General features: G+C 44.1%; 2 protein-coding genes across 2 annotated transcripts; one reads left to right on the top strand and one right to left on the bottom strand.

The window, feature by feature from the left end:
* The first annotated feature begins 2,033 nt into the window (after window positions 1-2,033).
* LOC138665658 (uncharacterized) lies at window positions 2,034-4,280 on the top strand. The gene is made up of 3 exons (XM_069753329.1): window positions 2,034-2,568; window positions 2,970-3,126; window positions 3,217-4,280. Exons 1-3 carry the CDS (start codon window positions 2,388-2,390, stop codon window positions 4,199-4,201), a joined length of 1,323 nt encoding a protein of 440 aa, XP_069609430.1. The 5' UTR covers window positions 2,034-2,387; the 3' UTR covers window positions 4,202-4,280.
* Window positions 4,281-4,541: 261 nt separating this feature from the next.
* Window positions 4,542-6,360, bottom strand: LOC138666809 (uncharacterized). Its single transcript, XM_069754983.1, has 2 exons — window positions 5,692-6,360; window positions 4,542-5,439 (listed from the first exon to the last, which is right to left on the bottom strand). Exons 1-2 carry the CDS (start codon window positions 6,081-6,083, stop codon window positions 4,542-4,544), a joined length of 1,290 nt encoding a protein of 429 aa, XP_069611084.1. The 5' UTR covers window positions 6,084-6,360.
* Between the last annotated feature and the right edge of the window lie 12,838 nt (window positions 6,361-19,198).

Below are 19,198 nucleotides of genomic sequence, written 5' to 3'. Positions count from 1 at the left end.
GTGTGATGGTTTGGGGGTGCTTTGCTGGTGACACTGTTGGGGATTTATTCAAAATTCAAGGCATACTGAACCAGCATGGCTACCACAGCATCTTGCAGTGGCATGCTATTCCATCCGGTTTGCGTTTAGTTGGACCATCATTTATTTTTCAACAGGACAATGACCCCAAACACACCTCCAGGCTGTGAAAGGGCTATTTGACCAAGAAGAAGAATAGTGATGGGGTGCTACTCCAGATGACCTGGCCTCCATAGTCACCAGACCTGAACCCAATCGAGGTGGTTTGGGGTGAGCTGGACCGCAGAGTGAAGGCAAAAGGGCCAACAAGTGCTAAGCATCTCTGGGAACTCCTTCAAGATTGTTGGAAGACCATTCCCAGTGACTACCTCTTGAAGCTCATCAAGAGAATGCCAAGAGTGTGCAAAGCAATCAAAGCAAATGGTGGCTACTTTAAAGAACCTAGAATATAAGACATAATTTCAGTTTCACACTTTTAAGTTGAGTATATAATTCCACATGTGTTAATTCATAGTTTTGATGCCTTCAGTGTGAATGTACAATTTTCATAGTCATGAAAATACAGAAATATCTTTAAATGAGAAGGTGTGTCCAAACCTTTAGTCTGTAATGTACAGTTAAACAACAAAAAAATACATAAAAATACATTTCGACACCAATCAAGTCAGCTGGAGTATAAGTTGGTATAGATGCAATGTGTAGGAGCATGTTTACACTGTTGTCATTTCACTACAAACAAAAAAAAACAATCAGCATTTTGAGCTAATTTTTTTAAAAAATTTGCTGTATTTTCTTGCACTTCGTAGAAGCAGGGACGTGGCTCTTCCTTTTTGAGGTAGGCATTACATCTATACAGTTTCCCATGGTCAGGTGTCTGAACAATTGGGCTGGTGTCCTGCTCTGCCCTCACCTATATGGAGGTCGGCTGATAAGACGAGGTTGTTATATTAGAGATAGGGTAGGTTAGAGATCGGACTGGGTACATCTTATGGCAGTGGGCTAGCTTTTATGCTTTTTTTCAAAACCATGTTGACTAAATACCCTATAATATGTACATGTACTATTACTAATTTCTTACTACAGGGTATATTCCTATTTGTTTTTTTCTTGGCTTTTAGATGTCATTATGAACATGCTCCTACACATTGCGCGTATAACTATTTAAGCTCCACCTAATTTGTTTGTTTTTTGAAAATTGGTTTTACGGGATACTTTGTCTGAAAACCAATGTCAGAATTGCGTTTCTTTTGCAGTTTCAGCACACTTAGAATTTATTTTCCCATTTTCCAGTACACTACGTGGTAAAATGCATGGTGTCATTTCTAAAGTATAACTCTTCCAGAAAAAAAAATAAAGCTGTCATACATCTTTGTGAACAGAAAAAAAAAAAAAAAGGACAACAGTTGTGGCTCTTAGAAAAAGGGGAGCAAAAAACGAAAACAGAAAAATGGAAATTGCCCATATCAGGAAGGGGTTAATGAACAGAAATGGGGAAAATTCATATTGATTTGCACACAGATATAACGAACGAGAAATAGGAGCGCTGGGTACTGGTCCATTTCATATAGTAATTTTTTTTCTGAGGATGAACATTTACTACACAGGGATAAGAAATTATGAAACCATAGCAATGATGATGGCTTAAAATATACAAACATCTGGAATAATGAGTTTATGTAATGCTCCACATTCCGGTATTATGTCATGTTAACCCACTAGGCAGCTGGAGACCAAAGACTTTCTGCAAATAAATCCAGACTGTCGCCTGTTAGACATGATGTATAGTAGGCCTCAGAAGAAGGATGTAGAGAATAACTGATAAAGCCACGTTTCCTACCCAAAGTTATCCAGTCAAGGACATTTCAGACCTCAGATCTTGTAAACAACTTGTCAGTTTTGCTGAAGTGAATGTCATTTATCAATGTAGCGCAGATATTACAAGAACCCCTCGCTAAATTCCAGTAAGGCCGCCGTCACACATGCGAGTTTTACGTGCGTAAGAGCGCATAATCTACGTACGTAAAACTCGCTAAACATACGGCACCATGATTCTCAATGGGTCTAGTCCTTTTAGGCGTATATTACGGATCCGTATTATACGTTCCTCTACGGCCGTACAAAATCGCAGCATGCAGCGTTTGTCAGCGTATTGCGCAAAAAAAACGCCAATGCAAGTCTATGGGAGAGCGTATAATACGGAATGCATACGGACCATGCGTGTGCATTGCGAGAAATACGCACCTCACTGGCAGATGTCCTGAACTTTCGAAAGCCATCAATCAGGCAGGTGAGACATGCTAATTAGCTGAAAAAGCCAGACAGTGAACCCGGAAGTCTGCTGCACGCCTCCACGGAGTGAGAGATTCAGCATGGCCCGCATAATTAATGTTGACATGCTGATCATTTTGATCCAGGAGAGGCCAGAAATCTGGGACCAAAGAGACCCCAACTATGCCAACAGGGCAGTAAAACAAGCTGCATGGAGGAGCGTGTGTGGGTCCCTCTTCCCCCAGTATGACCAGCAGCCACGTGCGGCCCAGCGACAAATAAGTAAGTACACCCATGTTTGCAATGTAATGTTCTTGCTAAACAGCAGGCCCTTACTACTTTGAATTGCTAAACCTTAATTTATTAATTCATCCTTAAAGTTATATATATCCAAGCAGTATATACATGGTGCTGGATATGATAAATGGATTTGATTAAGGTTTAGAACAGGTGTTCCCTTAATAACATGGTTTTCCAGTAATTTGTTTTTCTGTGATAGAGGTTAGCTGACTCTGTCCTTGTGGCCTTTCTTCCTAATTTGTATTTTTTTGAGGAAATTCTGGCTTAATGTGAGCCACAAAAGCCTCTTTCTATGCTACATTGCAATCTGTGTACTCCATTACACCTTGTGTGAGCACTCTGCATAATGGTCTAAGCAATGTGTGTATTTTTTGTTGTTTCAGTGGATGATGTTACAACAAGGTGGCGGAGTATCCGGGACCAGTATAGGAGGGAGAGGCAGCAGCGGGAGAGAAGTGGAGCCGGGGCCCCTCCTAAAAAAAAAAAATACATCTACTTTGACCGCCTAACCTTCCTTAACCCCAGCATGGACCTCAGGCCGTAAGTAAAAACATCTCAAAATGGGTTAATTTTTGAATGTTGAGAGATGATTCCAAAAAACATAGTAACTGGTCAAATTTATCTTTGCAGAACTCAGTCTAACCTCACTGACAGGGAGACAGGGTCGGACTCAGAACTGGTCATTGACCCAGTTGGAGAAGGTGAAGAGGTGGCTGGTCCATCTGCTGCTCCCTCCTGCGCAAGACCTACAGCATCTTCATCATCTGCCCACCCAGCTCCAGCTGCTTCTGAAGAAAACCCAGAGGGCCCACAGTTCTCTTCTGCAGCAGCAGCACCTAGCCAGGATGACCCTGGTAATAGCAGCAGCCCAACTGTTGCCCTGGACCGATCCCCACAGGCTGCAGTCAGACCCCAGCGTGCACGACGCAGGAGAGAGCTTCGCCAAAGCAGGCAAAACGTGGATGCTGGGGTCATGAACTATTTGGCCCGGGTTCGAGAGGATGATGGGGAGGAGGGATTCACACGGAGCCTTGCCCAGTATTTACGCTCCATAGAGCGGGAGTTGAGGCTGCGTTTGAGAGGGTGTTTTCAGATCCTTATTGACGCATGCACCCCCCCAAATAACCCATACAATCTGATGCAGATGATTGAACAGTGGCAGATGTCACCTGAAAATATTCTGCGGCCTCCGAGACTACAAGGCCAGCATGCGCACCAAGGATCTGAAGCACCCCCTCCACGTCAGCCAACACCTCCACCCCAACCACCAACTAACCAACAATGGCAACATCAGCACCATATTGCAGGATATCATCAACCATCCCAATATGGCCACTTGTCCGCACCCAGTGCTGGAGGCTGGTCCCAACCTGGGTTTGGACAATATGGTCATTTTGGGTTGGGGTATGATTCCCGCACATATGGGCTGCAACATCAGGGTTATCTCCCAAATCCAGGCCCCACTCATCAAAGTGGCCAGCATCAGAGCAGGCAGAATTTCCCGCAAGCCACTATAACAGCCGCACAGGCTGCTGGACAATTGGGCCTGCAAAGGCCATCTGATGGTGACCCAGACCAATCCACTTCTCCCCTTCCTACGTACCAGGACTTGTAATGTTGGGTACAACTTTTTTTTAATTTGTTTAAGACATTTGGTTTGGTTTGTGCTTAAAAAGCAAGCTGTAATGCTTTTATTTTACTTTGTTGTTGTTTTTTTGTTAAAAAAAAGCTGTTCTTTTTTGTGCACAAAGATTGGTTATGCCAAAACAAACAAAAAAACCAAAAACAAGTTTAAGAAGTAAAATTGCCTTTACTTAACAAAAAACTATGTATGCACTCTGTTCATTCTTCTTAACTCACACACACATGATATGATCAGAACCATATGTCAACAAATTAAACACAGCAGACATATTTTCAAACTTGATAATGGCAAAATTTAGGTACATAAATAATTACACATGCAAAATTGCATAGTCTTGCCAGGGAGTGGCACCCTGAGGACTCAAAAAATAATTGAACACATCCCGAACTTTTAGGCCAGAAAGGGGACGTCGCCGAGGAGGGACATATGGGGGAGGCCTACTATGATTGGTCATGACGTGATTTTGCAAATTAGTAGACAAACAATCATGTATTCTGGTGAAATTATGTAGAATTACACAGGCTTTGATCACTTCATTGATTGAAGCCTCACTCAGCTGAATTGCAGACTGAAGAACACGCCATTTGGCTACAAGAATCCCAAAGGCGCACTCAACCAGTCTCCGTGCCCTGGTAAGTCTCAAATTAAAAACCCTCCGCCGGTGGTCAAGGTTGCGCCTGGGGTAAGGCCTCATGACGTGCCTCGTCAGTTGGAAGGCCTCATCTCCAACCAAAACAAAAGGCACTGCTTCCGCATTGGAGCCTGGGAGTTGTTGTGGTGGTGGGAGGTTCAACTGGTTGTCACGTAGCCGGCGACCCATTATGGACGAATTGAAGACCCTAGAGTCTCCAGTTCGGCCATAGGCCCCAATGTCTACAATTATAAACCTGTAGTTGCTGTCAGCAACTGCTAACATAACTACAGAGAAAAACTGCTTATAATTGTAGAATTGGGAACCAGAGTTCGGCGGCTTACGCACCCTGATATGTTTCCCATCCACAGCTCCAATGCAGTTAGGGAAGTCACAAGTATTTTGGAATCCAGTGGCGATTTTGAGCCAATCATCCATTTTTGGCTCTGGCATCACAACTTCGTTAAGTTTCAGCCATATTTGGGAACAGGTTGTCCTAACAATGACTGAAATGGTAGAACGCCCAATGAGAAACTCCAGGTGTAGACCCGCATAGGACAAGCCTGTGGCCAGGAAGCTGAAAAACAAGGAAAACAAAATAAAGGAACATGAGGAATATGAAAACAGGACGAAACACAAGTGTCTAGTAAATTTTCTCTGTGATTATTGAGTAAGCAAAAAGGGACATTTCACAGTATTACTATAATCAAATATTAAACACATTTTTAGAAATGTGCTTGTGGCCTCATGTCTAAGTTAAGGAACTGAAACATAGTAGGACAAAACACATTGGCCAACACAACAAAATCTAAAAGGTCTAAATACATACCGTAAGGTTAGGAGCAGACGCTCCTCAGCAGAGATGGCTTTTCTCATCCAGGTGTCCTGATAGGTGAGTCCAGGACGTAAGATCTCCAGCAACATGTCAAAAGTCCTGATGGACATGCGAGTATACAGGAAAAATTTGTCTGGATGGGCCCTCAAAGATGAATAGAGTCTCTGGAAATGTCCTTTACTCGGGCGTTGGGTCAATAGAGGATGGACCCACAATCTTTGTCTCCTCCTTCGCGGATCTGCATTGACCGTATATGGCTGGCCAAAGCGACGAGACAACACCCAGTGAAGCAACACCCGCTGAGTTGTGCTTAAATACACATGGTCAGACATGTTTGGGAGCTCCAAGTACCACAGCCAAAATATGCTTGAGAACATATAGGGCATATGGGAGGGGTACACCTGTTGTCGAGGGCTTAAATAGTGTTGTTAATGATGGTTTAAATGATTTGCAGGCCAGAAAACCGTTAAATGTCCATTTTGGAATGGTGCGTGGTAAAAACGCCATACGGATCACATACGGATTACACACGGACCAGTACATGCGCAAAATACGCGACCACACCTAGGCGACGCAAGAACTACGGAGAGAGATTACGGAGACATTTTGGCGTATCACGCGCGTATTACGGACGTAGAAAACGTACCGTAATGTCTTACGCCAAGTGTGACGCCGGCCTAAGGCATAATCTCAGTGTACATACATCCACAATCATAGGAGTTTACTACTTTACTATTCAGACACTTTCCACCAGTCTCAATAATGAGATCAAGAAAATGGCCAAATAACTACATAGATTACAATCACAATAGTGGCACCTGTAGGAAATAAGTTGTACTACACTCTATTAAACCAGACACGACAGGGACCCTTCAAGATGTACAGACGGGTGTCGCTATCATGGGGCAAGTTGAGCCCTTTGCTTCAGGCAGCAGTCCTCACTGAAAGACAGGGGGCGGCAGAGCGGCAGTCCGAACACGTGGTGCCGACTCTCCATAATCCCTGACATTTGCTGAGTGTCAGTAGTGCGGTGCATGCGCCCCTGCTCACAACCTAACCGTTCGGTTAGTCACAACCCACGGTGTGCAATTGGCTGCTCTGTGCGCACAGGACCTGTGATGAGGTCACAGGAGGGGAGGAGTCAGAGGTCACATGATCGGGACCTCCATGGATTGCAGGACTCTGCTGTGCTGGTTACCATGGTAAGCTGCCTTATGTGTGGGGTCAGGAGGGGTTTACAGTGTGGATGAAGCAGAGCCCGGTGTGTGCGTACGAGATGTATGGAGCCGAGCCCAGTGTGTGTACGAGGTGTACGGAGCCGAGCCCAGTGTGTGTGTGTGTACGAGGTGTACGGAGCAGAGCCCAGTGTGTGTGTACGAGGCGTACGGAGCCGAGCCCAGTGTGTGTGTACGAGGCGTACGGAGCCGAGCCCAGTGTGTGTGTACGAGGCGTACGGAGCCGAGCCCAGTGTGTGTGTACGAGGCGTACGGAGCCGAGCCCAGTGTGTGTGTACGAGGTGTACGGAGCCGAGCCCAGTGTGTGTGTACGAGGTGTACGGAGCCGAGCCCAGTGTGTGTACGAGGTGTACGGAGCCGAGCCCAGTGTGTGTGTACGAGGTGTACGGAGCCGAGCCCAGTGTGTGTGTACGAGGTGTACGGAGCCGAGCCCAGTGTGTGTACGAGGTGTACGGAGCGGAGCCGTGTGTGCAAGGTGTACGGAGCGCAGCCGCATGTGTAGGAGTAACTGTGTGGCCATTATACGGTACGCAGTATCTTGTGCGGCCAATATACAGTATGGATCATCATATGTGGCCATTATACAGTATGCAGCATCATGTGTGGTCATTATACAGTATGCAGCATCATGTGGGGCCATTATACAGAATGCAGCATCATGTGGGGCCATTATACAGTACTAGATTGTGGCCCGATTCTAACGCATCGGGTATTCTAGAATATGCATGTCCCCGTAGTATATGGACAATGATGATTCCAGAATTCGCGGCAGACTGTGCCCGTCGCTGATTGGTCGAGGCAACCTTTATGACATCATCATCGCCATGGCAAGCATTATGACATCTACATCGATACTGTGCCCGTCGCTGAATCAGAAACGTGAGATGTCTACGTCCTTTATGACATCATCGTCGCTGTGCCAGTTGCTGATCAGAGACGCGGGATTTCTACATCAATGCTGTGCCGGTCTCTGATTGGTCGAGGCCTGGCGGCCTCAACCAATCAGAGACGCGGGATTTCCAGGACAGACAGAAAGACAGACAGACGGAAAAACCCTTAGGCAATTATATATATAGATGGAGCAATATATGGGGCATGTTATTCTGTATGGAGCGCTGTGCGCAAGGCCACCATCAGGGCATTACAGCCGTGACTGGCGTATAGGGCCCGGTGGGCAGAGGGGGCCCACATTGGGCCCCGTCTCATCTGCCCATCGGGCCCCGGCCCCAGCAGCAGGCTTCAGACAGTACACTGAACCTGCGTCTGAAACACAGGTTCAGTGTCCTCTACTGCTTGCGGGCCCGGACGGTACATTTGCATTTTTTGTACCGAATGCGGCAAGCCCGGGGCATGATAAAGATAAGAGGGCAGGATGGGAGATACAGGGGCTTGATGGAGACACGGGGGCAGGAATATGAGACACGGGGCAGGAATTAAAACACAGGGGGCAGGAATTAAAACGCAGGGGGCAGGAATTAAAACGCAGGGGGCAGGAATGTGAGACACGGGGCAGGAATTAAAACACGGGGCAGGAATGTGAGACACGGGGCAGGAATTAAAACACAGGGGGCAGGATTGTGATACACGGGGCAGGAATTAAAACACAGGGGGCAGGAATGTGAGACATGGGGCAGGAATGTGAGACACGGGGCAAGAATGCAAACACGGCAGAATGTGTGACACAGGGGGTAGAATGTGTGACATGGGGAAGAATGTGTGACAAGGGGGCAGGATGGAGATAAATGGGGCAGGATGGAGACATGGGGCAGGATGGAGACATGGGGAAGGATGGAGACACGGGGAAGGATGGAGACACGGGGAAGGATGGAGACAAATGGGGCAGGATGGAGACAAATGGGGCAGGCTGGAGACAGATGGGGCAGGATGGAGACATGGGGCAGGAATATAGGGCAGGATGGAGACAGATGGGGCAGGGATATGGGGCAGGATGGAGACATGGGGCAGGATGGAGACATGGGGCAGGATGGAGACAAATGGGGCAGGTTGGAGACAAATGGGGTCGGAATATAGGGCAGGATGGAGACAGATGGGGCAGGAATATGGGGCAGGATGGAGACAGATGGGGCAGGATGGATACGATGGAGACAGATGGGGCGGCAGGATCATTGGACAGATGGGTCAGGATCATGAGACAGATAGGGCAGAATCATGGGACAGATGGGGAGATCATATGGGGGCAGAATGTGAGAACATATGGCTGGAGCCAGGAATGAGATACACAGGGCCAGGATGGGGGGATATTATTACCATAGGGGCTAATTAAGGGATATTATTACTGCAGTAATGTATTTATTTTTTGAGGATACTGTATTAAATGGGGGGCGGTCCTGTTACTGTGTAGAATGATACTATGTCCCCTTTTTTTCTTCATTTGGTGTAGTGTAGAAGTTGTGGAAAAAATTAAGCAATGTGTTCTGCAAGAGGAGCTCTAGATAACTTATTTCCTGCAGAGACAAGTCCTGGCTGGAAGACGTGATGGCGGTCTGTGCTGGATGAAGATGGAAAGCGAGGCTGAAGGACTTCATCTAGAGACGTCACTGGTGAGTCAGTGTGTTACCTGTACACAGACCCTGCATACTAAGTACAGATCTCCTGTGTATAATGGCTCATATAGTGATATTAGTATTGTGGTTTTTTTTTATTATTAATGATCAGTATTGCAGAATTCAGTCACTATGTGGTGGTAATATGTGGTCTGGTCATGGTGCGGTGGTATTTGTCCCTTGTATGTGCTATTATTCGATGACTGTGGTTGTAATATGTGGTCTGGTCATGGTGAGGTGGCATTTTATTGACCACCATGTGGTGGTAATATGTGATTTGGACATGATGCGGAGATATTTGTTCCTTGTATGTAGTATTATTCGGTCACTGTGGTGGTAATATGGTGTCTGGTTATACTGTTGTGGTATTTGTCCCTTGTGATATTATTGGTCATTTTAAAAATTGAAAAATAAATAAAAATATACCTAAATTGTATTTCATATTTTAACAAATTGTTAATAGGTTACAGTAGCGTAGGGCCCGGCCAAAAGAGTCTACCATGTCGTGGTGGCAGATTAGAAAAATCTTTTGGCCAAAACAAAAGCTGCTGTTTATATGTGTGATCTGGTGATGGGAACTGTCAATGTGTGATAGGTGAGAAGTGGAGTTTTTCCAAGAGAGAGTGGGGGTACTGTGGACAGTTAGAGGGGTGGAGGCGGGGCTGGGGTGGAGCCTGGGCGGAGACTCAAGGGGGCCCCGAAAATTTTGCCAGTATGGGGCCCCGAAATTCCTAGTGGCAGCCCTGGCTGTGCGGTACCCACAATACTGTATGGAGGACTATGTGGTGCCCATAATACTGTATGGAGGACTATACTGTCTGATTTATGACCTATTGTAGAATGTACAATAGTTATCACTTATGTAATGTATTGGGGGACCGTATATGAGATGGGAGCCCTATAGGGGGGCTGTACTGTATATGTGTTTGGGGGGGGCACGCCATTTTGAAGTTCGCCTCAGGCAGCAGTGTGGCTAGGTTCACCTCTGTGTACAGAAAGGGTCAAGGCTGGTTTTAGACAAAGTGGGACCGCAAATACTAACATATTGCGCCATAACACAAACATTTCGGTTGTATTAACATGCACTGAGTTGAGGCCGTTAAAGCGTGATCGACAATATTGAAGTAGTTTGATGCTTGTTTTCTGGCCTCTATACACCATCTGAGGAAGAATGATGGGCACAGAATGATTACTAGAACATCAATCTGTCCCCATACAGTATCATGTTATCACCAGCAGTTCATCAGTTCTCAGCGGGAAATGTGCTGCTGACAGCAATGATTTTTGCTCTGGCATAGAAAAACACAATCACTCAATGAATAGGCATCATTTTGCTTGTTTAGTATAATGCACACCCAATAGGCCAATATATATGTGTGTGTGTGTGTATATGTGATATATATGTGTGTGTGTGTGTATATGTGCGTGTGTGCGTGTGTGCGCGTGTGCGTGTGTGTATATATATATATATATATATATATATACATATATATATATATATATATATATATATATATATGTGTGTGTGTGTATGTGTATATATATATATATATATATATATATATATATATATATATATATATATATATATATATATATATATATATATATATATATATATACACACACACAGGTCCTTCTCAAAAAATTAGCATATAGTGTTAAATTTCATTATTTACCATAATGTAATGATTACAATTAAACTTTCATATATTATAGATTCATTATCCACCAACTGAAATTTGTCAGGTCTTTTATTGTTTTAATACTGATGATTTTGGCATACAACTCCTGATAACCCAAAAAACCTGTCTCAATAAATTAGCATATTTCACCCATCCAATCAAATAAAAGTGTTTTTTAATAACAAACAAAAAAACCAACAAATAATAATGTTCAGTTATGCACTCAATACTTGGTCGGGAATCCTTTGGCAGAAATGACTGCTTCAATGCGGCGTGGCATGGAGGCAATCAGCCTGTGACACTGCTGAGATGTTATGGAGGCCCAGGATGCTTCAATAGCGGCCTTAAGCTCATCCAGAGTGTTGGGTCTTGCGTCTCTCAACTTTCTCTTCACAATATCCCACAGATTCTCTATGGGGTTCAGGTCAGGAGAGTTGGCAGGCCAATTGAGCACAGTAATGCCATGGTCAGTAAACCATTTACCAGTGGTTTTGGCACTGTGAGCAGGTGCCAGGTCGCGCTGAAAAATGAAATCTTCATCTCCATAAAGCATTTCAGCCGATGGAAGCATGAAGTGCTCCAAAATCTCCTGATAGCTAGCTGCATTGACCCTGCCCTTGATGAAACACAGTGGACCAACACCAGCAGCTGACATGGCACCCCACACCATCACTGACTGTGGGTACTTGACACTGGACTTCAGGCATTTTGGCATTTCCTTCTCCCCAGTCTTCCTCCAGACTCTGGCACCTTGATTTCCGAATGACATGCAAAATTTGCTTTCATCAGAAAAAAAGTACTTGGGACCACTTAGCAACAGTCCAGTGCTGCTTCTCTGTAGCTCAAAAGTGGCTTTGCCTGGGGAATGCGGCACCTGTAGCCCATTTCCTGCACACGCCTGTGCACGGTGGCTCTGGATGTTTCCACACCAGACTCAGTCCACTGCTTCCTCAGGTTCCCCAAGGTCTGGAATCGGTCCTTCTCCACAATCTTCCTCAGGGTCCGATCTCCTCTTCTCGTTGTACAGCGTTTTCTGCCACATTGTTTCCTTCCAACAGACTTACCATTGAGGTGCCTTGATACAGCACTCTGGGAACAGCCTATTTGTTGAGAAATTTCTTTCTGGGTCTTACCCTCTTGCTTGAGGGTGTCAATGATGGCCTTCTTGACATCTGTCAGGTCGCTAGTCTTACCCATGATGGGGGTTTTGAGTAATGAACCAGGCAGGGAGTTTATAAAAGCCTCAGGTATCTTTTGCATGTGTTTAGAGTTAATTAGTTGATTCAGAAGATTAGGGTAATAGGTCGTTTAGAGAACCTTTTCTTGATATGCTAATTTATTGAGACAGGTTTTTTGGGTTATCAGGAGTTGTATGCCAAAATCATCAGTATTAAAACAATAAAAGACCTGACAAATTTCAGTTGGTGGATAATGAATCTATAATATATGAAAGTTTAATTGTAATCATTACATTATGGTAAATAATGAAATTTAACACTATATGCTAATTTTTTGAGAAGGACCTGTATACTATATACAGGAGAGATGACATACAGGTACATACTATTTACAGGGGAGATGACACGTATATACTATATACAGGAGATGACAGGTATATACACTATATATAGGAGATGACATACAGGTACATACTATATACAGGAGATGACCCACAGGTACATACTATATACAGGAGGAGATGACCGGTATATACTATATACAGGAGGAGATGACACCGGTATATACTATATACAGGGGAAATGAGACACGTATATATACTATATACAGGGGAAATGAGACACGTATATATACTATATACAGGAGGAGATGACACACATATATACTATATACAGGAGATGACATACAGGTACATACTATATACAGGAGGAGATGACAGGTATATACTATATACAGGAGCAGATGACAGGTATATACTATATACAGGAGGAGATGACATACAGCAGGTATATACTATTTACAGAAGAGATGACATACAGGTATATACTCTATACAGGTGTAAACTATATATAAGGGAGATGACAAACATGTATATACTGAGGGGAAAATGAGAGGTGTGAGGTGAAAATGAGGGGTGTGAGGTGAAAATGAAAAGGTGTGAGTGCAAAATGAGAGGAGTGAGGGAAAATAGTGGAGTGATCGGAAAATGACAGATGTGAGGTCGAAATGACAAGTATTAGGGAGGAATGAGAGGAGTGAGGGGGAAAATAAGAGGAGTGAGGGGGAAAATGAGAGGTGTAAGGGAGAAAATGAAAGATGTGAGGGGGAAAATGAGAGGCGTGATGGGAAAATAAGAGAAGTGAGGTGCTATAACTAACCACAGATATTTACTATGCCCAGGCAACGCCGGGCTCTTCAGCTAGTATACTATATGTAGGACTACAGGGAGTATTGTATACTATATGGAGGACTATGGGGAGTGTAGTATACTATATGGAGGGCTATGCGGAGTGCAATACACTCACCATAGTCCTCCACATAGTGTAATGCACCCGATTGATCTACATATAGTATAATGCACCACAGTCCTCCATATAGTATACTACACTACCCATAGTCCTCCATACAATAATAATAATAATAAAATACATCCCTAACGCCGGCCCTGCCTGCAAGGACCCCCCGGAGCCTCAGTGTACAGTACTATGAATGGGCCCCCCATCTCGCCAGGGTGCGCCGAGTGCTGACGCCGCGCCCTGGTTACTGATATCTGGTGAGAATTTCACATCAATAGCACCTATATAAATATATTTACTCTGAAAATTGATGACGCACGCAATACTAATTTTATCTGCTGTATAATATATACAGTGTATACCGTATTTTTCGGACTACAAGACGCACTTTTTCCCCCCCCAAAAAAGGGGGGAAAATGGGGGTGCGTCTAATAGTCGCAATGCAGGCTTACTGTGGTGGCAGAGGTGCAGCAGCAGAGGTGCGGCGGCAGAGGTGTGGGGGCAGAGGAGGCGCAGTAAGCGGGGTCCCTTTCTCCGGTGAGGTGATGCAGCAGCCCGGTATGCAGCAGAGCCGGGTGAATCCTGTTATCGGTGGGCGCGGCCATTTTCCTGAGGCCGCGCGTGCGCAGATGAAGCGCTCTGCTTCCCGGGGCTTCAGGAAAATGGCCGCGGGAGGCCGCGCGTGCGCACATGGAGATCGCGGCGGCCATTCTCCTGAAGCCCCGGGAAGCAGAGCGCTCCATCTGCGCACGCGCGGCCTCAGGAAGATGGCCGCGCCCACCGATAACAGGATTCACCCGGCTCTGCTGCATACCGGGCTGCTGCATCACCATACCGGGGAAAGGGACCCCGCTTACTGCGCCTCCTCTGCCGCCACACCAAGCCTGCATTGCCTGCACGGTAAGTCTGGGACCCCTCGCACTGCACCTCCTGATCCCAGCACCTCCTGATCCCAGCACCTCCTGATCCCAGCATCACCCCACCTCTGCCGACACCTTGCCTCCTGTGACCCTGCTCTGCCACCGCCAGCCCTCAGGTAAGATACTGTAAATTCGGACAATAAGACGGACCCCCATCTTATAAAAAAATCTTTTTTTCGGCAATTTTCACCCCAAATTTGGGGTGCGTCTTATAGTCCGAAAAATACGGTATATCAGCACAAAAATTGCAATAGGGTTCAAAAACATTCCACGCATATACCAAACCCTTACAATGGTTCCAAAAAAAAAAAAAAAAAAAAGAAGGCAGCACACCAATAGATGAAGCACAGGTGCAGTTTATTGGCCCATATTTTGGATTTTAAAATCATTTTTCAAGCTGGTGTTATAAAGCATTCTAATTTACGGAGATAATGAATTTTGGGTTTTCATTGGCTATAAGCCATATCAACAGTAACAGAAAAACACTTGAAATAGATCGTCCTGTTTGTAATGACTATATAATATAGGAGCTTCACTTTATGTATTGAAGAACTAAAATACATTTTTTGATATTCTAATTCTGTGAGAAGCACCTGTAGGTCCGGCACCATAGTAAGAGAAACATGCCCATATCATGATGCTTCCACCACCATGCTTCACTGTCTTCAGAGTGTACTGTGGCTTGAATGCAGAGTTTGAGGGTCGACTGACGAACGGTCTTCTGCCCTTGGACCCAAAAACAACAATTTCACTTTCATCAGTCCACAAAATGTTTCTCCATTTCTCTTTAGGCCAGTTGCGTTCTTTAGCAAATTGTATTCGCTTCAGAATGTCTTTTTTTTTTTTTTTTTTAAATAGTGGGACTTTTGGGGGGGGGGGGGAGGGGGTTGCGGAGGGGACTTCTTGCTAAGAGATTAGCATCACACGGGAGTCTTTTACAGTTGTGGCCAAAAGTATTGACACCACTGCAATTCTGTCAGATAATACTCAGTTTCTTCCTGAAAATGATTGCAATCACAAATTCTTTGGTATTATTATCTTCATTTAATTTGTCTTAAATGAAAAAACACAAGAGAATGAAGCAAAACATTGATCATTTCACACAAAACTCCAAAAATGGGCCAGACAAAAGCATTGGCACCCTCAGCCTAATACTTGGTTGCACAACCTTTAGCCAAAATAACTGTGACCAACCGCTTCCGGTAACCATCAATGAGTTTCTTACAATGCTCTGCTGGAATTTTAGACCATTCTTCTTTGGCAAACTGCTCCAGGTCCCTGATATTTGAAGGGTGCCTTCTCCAAACTGCCATTTTTAGATCTCTCCACAGGTGTTCTATGGGATTCAGGTCTGGACTCATTGCTGGCCACCTTAGAAGTCTCCAGTGCTTTCTCTCAAACCATTTTCTAGTGCTTTTTGAAGTGTTTTGGGTCATAGTCCTGCTGGAAATCCCATGACCTCTGATGGAGACCCAGCTTTCTCACACTGGGCCCTACATTATGCTGCAAAATTTATTGGTAGTCTTCAGACTTTATAATGCCATGCACACGGTCAATCAGTCCAGTGCCAGAGGCAGCAAAGCAACCCCAAAACATCAGGAAACCTCCGCCTTGTTTGACTGTAGGGACCGTGTTCTTTTCTCTGAATGCCTCTTTTTTTCTCCTGTAAACTATGTTGATGCCTTTGTCCAAAAAGCTCTACTTTTGTCTCATCTGACCAGAGAACATTCTTCCAAAACGTTTTAGGCTTTTTCAGGTAAGTTTTGGCAAACTCCAGCCTGGCTTTTTTATGTCTCGGGGTAAGAAGTGGGGTCTTCCTGGGTTTCCTACCATACATTCCTTTTTCATTCAGACGCTGACGGATAGTGTGGGTTGACACTGTTGTACCCTCGGACTGCAGGGCAGCTTGAACTTGTTTGGATGTTAGTCGAGGTTCTTTATTCAGCATCCGCATAATCTTGCGTTGAAATCTCTTGTCAATTTTTCTTTTCAGTCCACATCTAGGGAGGCTAGTCACAGTGCCATGGGCTTTAAACTTCTTGATGACACTGCGCACGGTAGACACAGGAACATTCAGGTCTTTGGAGATGGACTTGTAGCCTTGAGATTGCTCATGCTTCCTCACAATTTGGTTTCTCAAGACCTCAGACAGTTCTTTGGTCTTCTTTCTTTTCTCCATGCTCAATGTGGTACACACAAGGACACAGGACAGAGGTTGAGTCAACTTTAATCCATGTCAACTGGCTGCAAGTGTGATTTAGTTATTGCCAACACATGTTAGGTGCCACAGGTAAGTTACAGGTGCTGTTAATTACACAAATTAGGGAAGCATCACATGATTTTCCGAACAGTGCCAATACTTTTGTCGACCCCCTTTTTTATGTTTGGTGTGGAATTATATCCAATTTGGCTTTAGGACAATTCTTTTTGTGTTTTTTCATTTAAGACAAATTAAACGAAGATAATAACAAATAATTTGTATTTGCAATCATTTTCAGGAAGAAACGGAGTATTATCTGACAGAATTGCAGGGGTGTCAATACTTTTGGCCACAACTGTATCTGTCACAGTCCTCACAGGTAAATTGAGACTGTCTTTGATCATCCTGGAGCTGATTGTTAGCTGAGCCTTTTGCCCTTCTGGCTATTTTTCCATCCATTCGAGTGGTAGTCTTCCCTTTTCTTCCCCGTTGCTCTGGTTTGGCTGTCCATTATAAAGCACCAGAGATTAGTTCAGCTGAACAGCCCATCATTGTCTGCACAATATATATTTACTGTATGTGGGTGTTTCTACTTGCAATCTCAATAAATGCAGAGTCTGCCACATTAATCAATCTATAAACATACACTGTACATGTATTTCTATGTTAGCACTATTTGTGGTATTTATTAAAGAGGTTGCCCAGGATTTAACCCCTTCATGACATGGCTATTTTCTGTTTTGTTTTTTTCCTCTCCTTCTTCCAAGACCAATAACTTTTTTAGTTTTCCATCCACATTGCAGTATTGTTGTTGTGGGTTTTTTTTTACTTTTAAACAACACTATCCATTTTGTTATGCAAAGTACTTTAAAAAAATCCAAGTGCGTTGCAATGGCAAAAAAATGCAATTCCACAATAGTTTTGTTTTTTTTATTTACCATATTCACTTTACGGTAAAACTAGCCAGGAAAAAATGATTCCAGGTCAGTACGAGCATGCATATACCATGTGTGTATATATATATTAAATTTAATTGTTGAAAAATACATTCAGAAACAACGTTGTTACTGATACCATTTTGAGGTACATACAATGTTTTGATCTCTGCCTACTGCATTTTATTGCAATGTTGCGGTAGCCAAAGGAAAACCTAATTCCGATGTTGATTTTTTTTTCATGGTTCACATTTACTGATTGGGTTAATCCATTTTATATTTTGATAGATCGGACTATTAAGAACACAGCAATACCTAAGGTGAATTTTTTTTGTTTGATTTTTTTTAATGGGGCAAAAGGAGGGCGGATTTGAACATTTGTATTTTTTATTTTTGTAATTTTTAAAAACTCATGTTTTAAAGTATTCATTAGTCCTCTTGGGGGACTTGAAGCTGTGATAATTCAATCACATGTACTACACTGTGTGCAGAATTATTAGGAAAGTTGTATTTTGATCACATGATCCTTTTTATACGTGTTGTCCTACTCCAAGCTGTTCAGGCTTGAGAGCCAACTACCAATTAAGTAAATCAGGTGATGTGCATCTCTGTAATGAGGAGGGGTGTTGTCTAATGACATCAAAACCCTATATAAGGTGTGCTTATTTATTAGGCAACTTCCTTTCCTTTGGCAAAATAGTTCAGAAGAGAGATTGGACGGGCTCTGAAAAGTCCAAAATTGTGAGGTGTCTTGCAGAGGGATGCAGCAGTTTTGAAATTGCCAAACTTTTGAAGCGTGATCATCGAACAATTGAGCGTTTCATGGCAAATAGCCAACAGGGTCGCAAGAAGCGTGTTGGGCAAAAAAGGCGCAAAATAACTGCCCATGAATTGGGGAAAATCAAGCGTGAAGCTGCCAAGATGCCATTTGCCACCAGCTTTGCCATATTTCAGAGCTGCAACGTTACTGGAGTAACAAAAAGCACAAGGTGTGCAATACTCAGGGACATGGCCAAGGTAAGGAAGGCTGAAAAACGACCACCTTTGAACAAGAAACATAAGATAAAACGTCAAGACTGGGCCAAGAAATATGTGAAAACTGACTTTTCAAAGGTTTTATGGACTGATGAAATGAGAGTCACTCTTGATGGGCCAGAGGCTGGATCAGTAAAGGGCATCACGCTCCATGCCGACTCAGACGCCAGAAAGGTGGAGGTGGGGTACTGGTATGGGCTGGTATCATCAAAGATGAACTTCTGGGACCTTTTCGGGTTGAGGATGGAATGAAGCTCAACTCCCAGACCTACTGCCAGTTTCTGGAAGACACTTCTTCAAGCAGTGGTACAGGAAGAAATCGGTATCACTCAAGAAAAACATGAATTTCATGCAGGACAATGCTCCATCACATGCCTTCAACTACTCCACAGCGTGGCATATCAGTAAAGGTCTCAAAGAAGAAAAAATAATGACATGGCCCCCTTGTTCACC

Source organism: Ranitomeya imitator, chromosome 2 (assembly GCF_032444005.1).
Source record: "Ranitomeya imitator isolate aRanImi1 chromosome 2, aRanImi1.pri, whole genome shotgun sequence".
Taxonomy (NCBI): Eukaryota; Metazoa; Chordata; class Amphibia; order Anura; family Dendrobatidae; genus Ranitomeya; species Ranitomeya imitator.
The sequence above is the reverse complement of the archived record's forward strand: the minus strand, read 5'-3'. Positions and strand labels throughout refer to the sequence as shown.

Excerpts from the sequence above, each read along its gene's own strand:
- LOC138665658 (XM_069753329.1), top strand. The coding sequence starts at position 2,388 with ATGGCCCGCATAATTAATGTTGACATGCTGATCATTTTGATCCAGGAG. Across the intron at positions 2,569-2,969 it reads TGCGGCCCAGCGACAAATAA|TGGATGATGTTACAACAAGG; the intron begins GTAAGTACACCC and ends TTGTTGTTTCAG. Across the intron at positions 3,127-3,216 it reads CCCAGCATGGACCTCAGGCC|AACTCAGTCTAACCTCACTG; the intron begins GTAAGTAAAAAC and ends TTATCTTTGCAG.
- LOC138666809 (XM_069754983.1), bottom strand. The coding sequence starts at position 6,083 with ATGCCCTATATGTTCTCAAGCATATTTTGGCTGTGGTACTTGGAGCTC. Across the intron at positions 5,440-5,691 it reads CGTCTGCTCCTAACCTTACG|CTTCCTGGCCACAGGCTTGT; the intron begins GTATGTATTTAG and ends CTTGTTTTTCAG.